At 41.6% G+C, this 1,335-nt stretch overlaps 1 protein-coding gene across 1 annotated transcript; it reads left to right on the top strand.

Moving 5' to 3' along the window:
* The first annotated feature begins 465 nt into the window (after positions 1–465).
* Positions 466–1,040, top strand: LOC132495441 (F-box/WD repeat-containing protein 2-like). Its single transcript, XM_060107307.1, has one exon. It carries the CDS (start codon positions 473–475, stop codon positions 965–967), a length of 495 nt encoding a protein of 164 aa, XP_059963290.1. The 5' UTR covers positions 466–472; the 3' UTR covers positions 968–1,040.
* The last annotated feature ends 295 nt before the right edge of the window (positions 1,041–1,335 follow it).

The raw sequence follows: 1,335 nt of genomic DNA on the forward strand, positions 1-1,335 counted from the left end.
CTTGGCAATTAGAACAGGCACCTCAGGGCAACTACAAATCAGAGATTACACAGGGCAAAATGCATTGTCTTGCTATTCCCTAGATGTTACTTGTTTCATAAATATATATGTACTTATAGATTCAGACAGAATTGAGGTCTGTCATATATATTGCAAATGTTTATGCCCCCATTTTTCCTTTTTTTAAAAGAAAATTATAATGGTCCTTGTAGTAGAGAAGTTCTACATTTTCATATAGTCAAATCTACATTTTTTTGTTTGTTTCCATATTTTGTAAAGCTTAAAAAGTCATTTCTGGCTCCCCTGTGAGGCTGCGGACCCCGAGCGGCTGCCGCAGGTCCACGCGCCATGGCTGCGGAGCGGACCCGGCTGCTGTGAGGCTCTGGCAGCCCGAGCGTGCCTAGTCGGTGTGAGCCTGGCACGAGGTCCCAGGCCCCGGGGCACTCGCTCAGGTAAATGTTTCCATAACCTTATGGAGAGAAAGGACTTTGAGACATGGCTTGATGACATTTCTGTTACATTTCTTTCTCTGACGGACTTGCAGAAAAATGAAACTCTGGATCACCTGATTAGTCTGAGTGGGGCAGTCCAGCTCAGGCATCTCTCCAATAACCTGGAGACTCTCCTCAAGCGGGACTTCCTCAAACTCCTTCCCCTGGAGCTCAGTTTTTATTTGTTAAAATGGCTCGATCCTCAGACTTTACTCACATGCTGCCTCGTCTCTAAACAGTGGAATAAGGTGATAAGTGCCTGTACAGAGGTGTGGCAGACTGCCTGTAAAAATTTGGGCTGGCAGATAGATGATTCTGTTCAGGACGCTTTGCACTGGAAGGTTTATTTGAAGGCTATTTTGAGAATGAAGCAACTGGAGGGCCATGAAGCCTTTGAGACCATATCATTAATTGGACACAGTGCCAGAGTGTATGCACTTTACTACAAAGATGGACTCCTCTGTACAGAAATATAGTCACAAAATGCTGACTGGACCAAAAAGCTGAGAGGACCTTAAAGATTATCTAGACCTGTGCTGTCCAGTGTGGTAGCCACTCAACACGTATGGCTTTTGAGCGCTTGAGATACGGCTAGTTCAAACTGAGATGTGAAATAGGAAGTACTCACTGGATTTTGAAGACTTAGAATGTAAACTACTTCATTAATTTCTATATTGATTACATGTTAGATGATAATATTTTTGGCATACTGAGTTAAAAATATTAAATTATTTTCCCTGTTTTGTACTTTTTAAAATAAATTTATTTATTTTTGGCAAAAAAAAAAGTCATTTCTGCTTTTCTTCTAAGATTAGGAACAAGACAGGGTATCCACTGTCATCAC

Source organism: Mesoplodon densirostris, chromosome 8, assembly GCF_025265405.1.
Source record: "Mesoplodon densirostris isolate mMesDen1 chromosome 8, mMesDen1 primary haplotype, whole genome shotgun sequence".
NCBI lineage: Eukaryota > Metazoa > Chordata > Mammalia > Artiodactyla > Ziphiidae > Mesoplodon > Mesoplodon densirostris.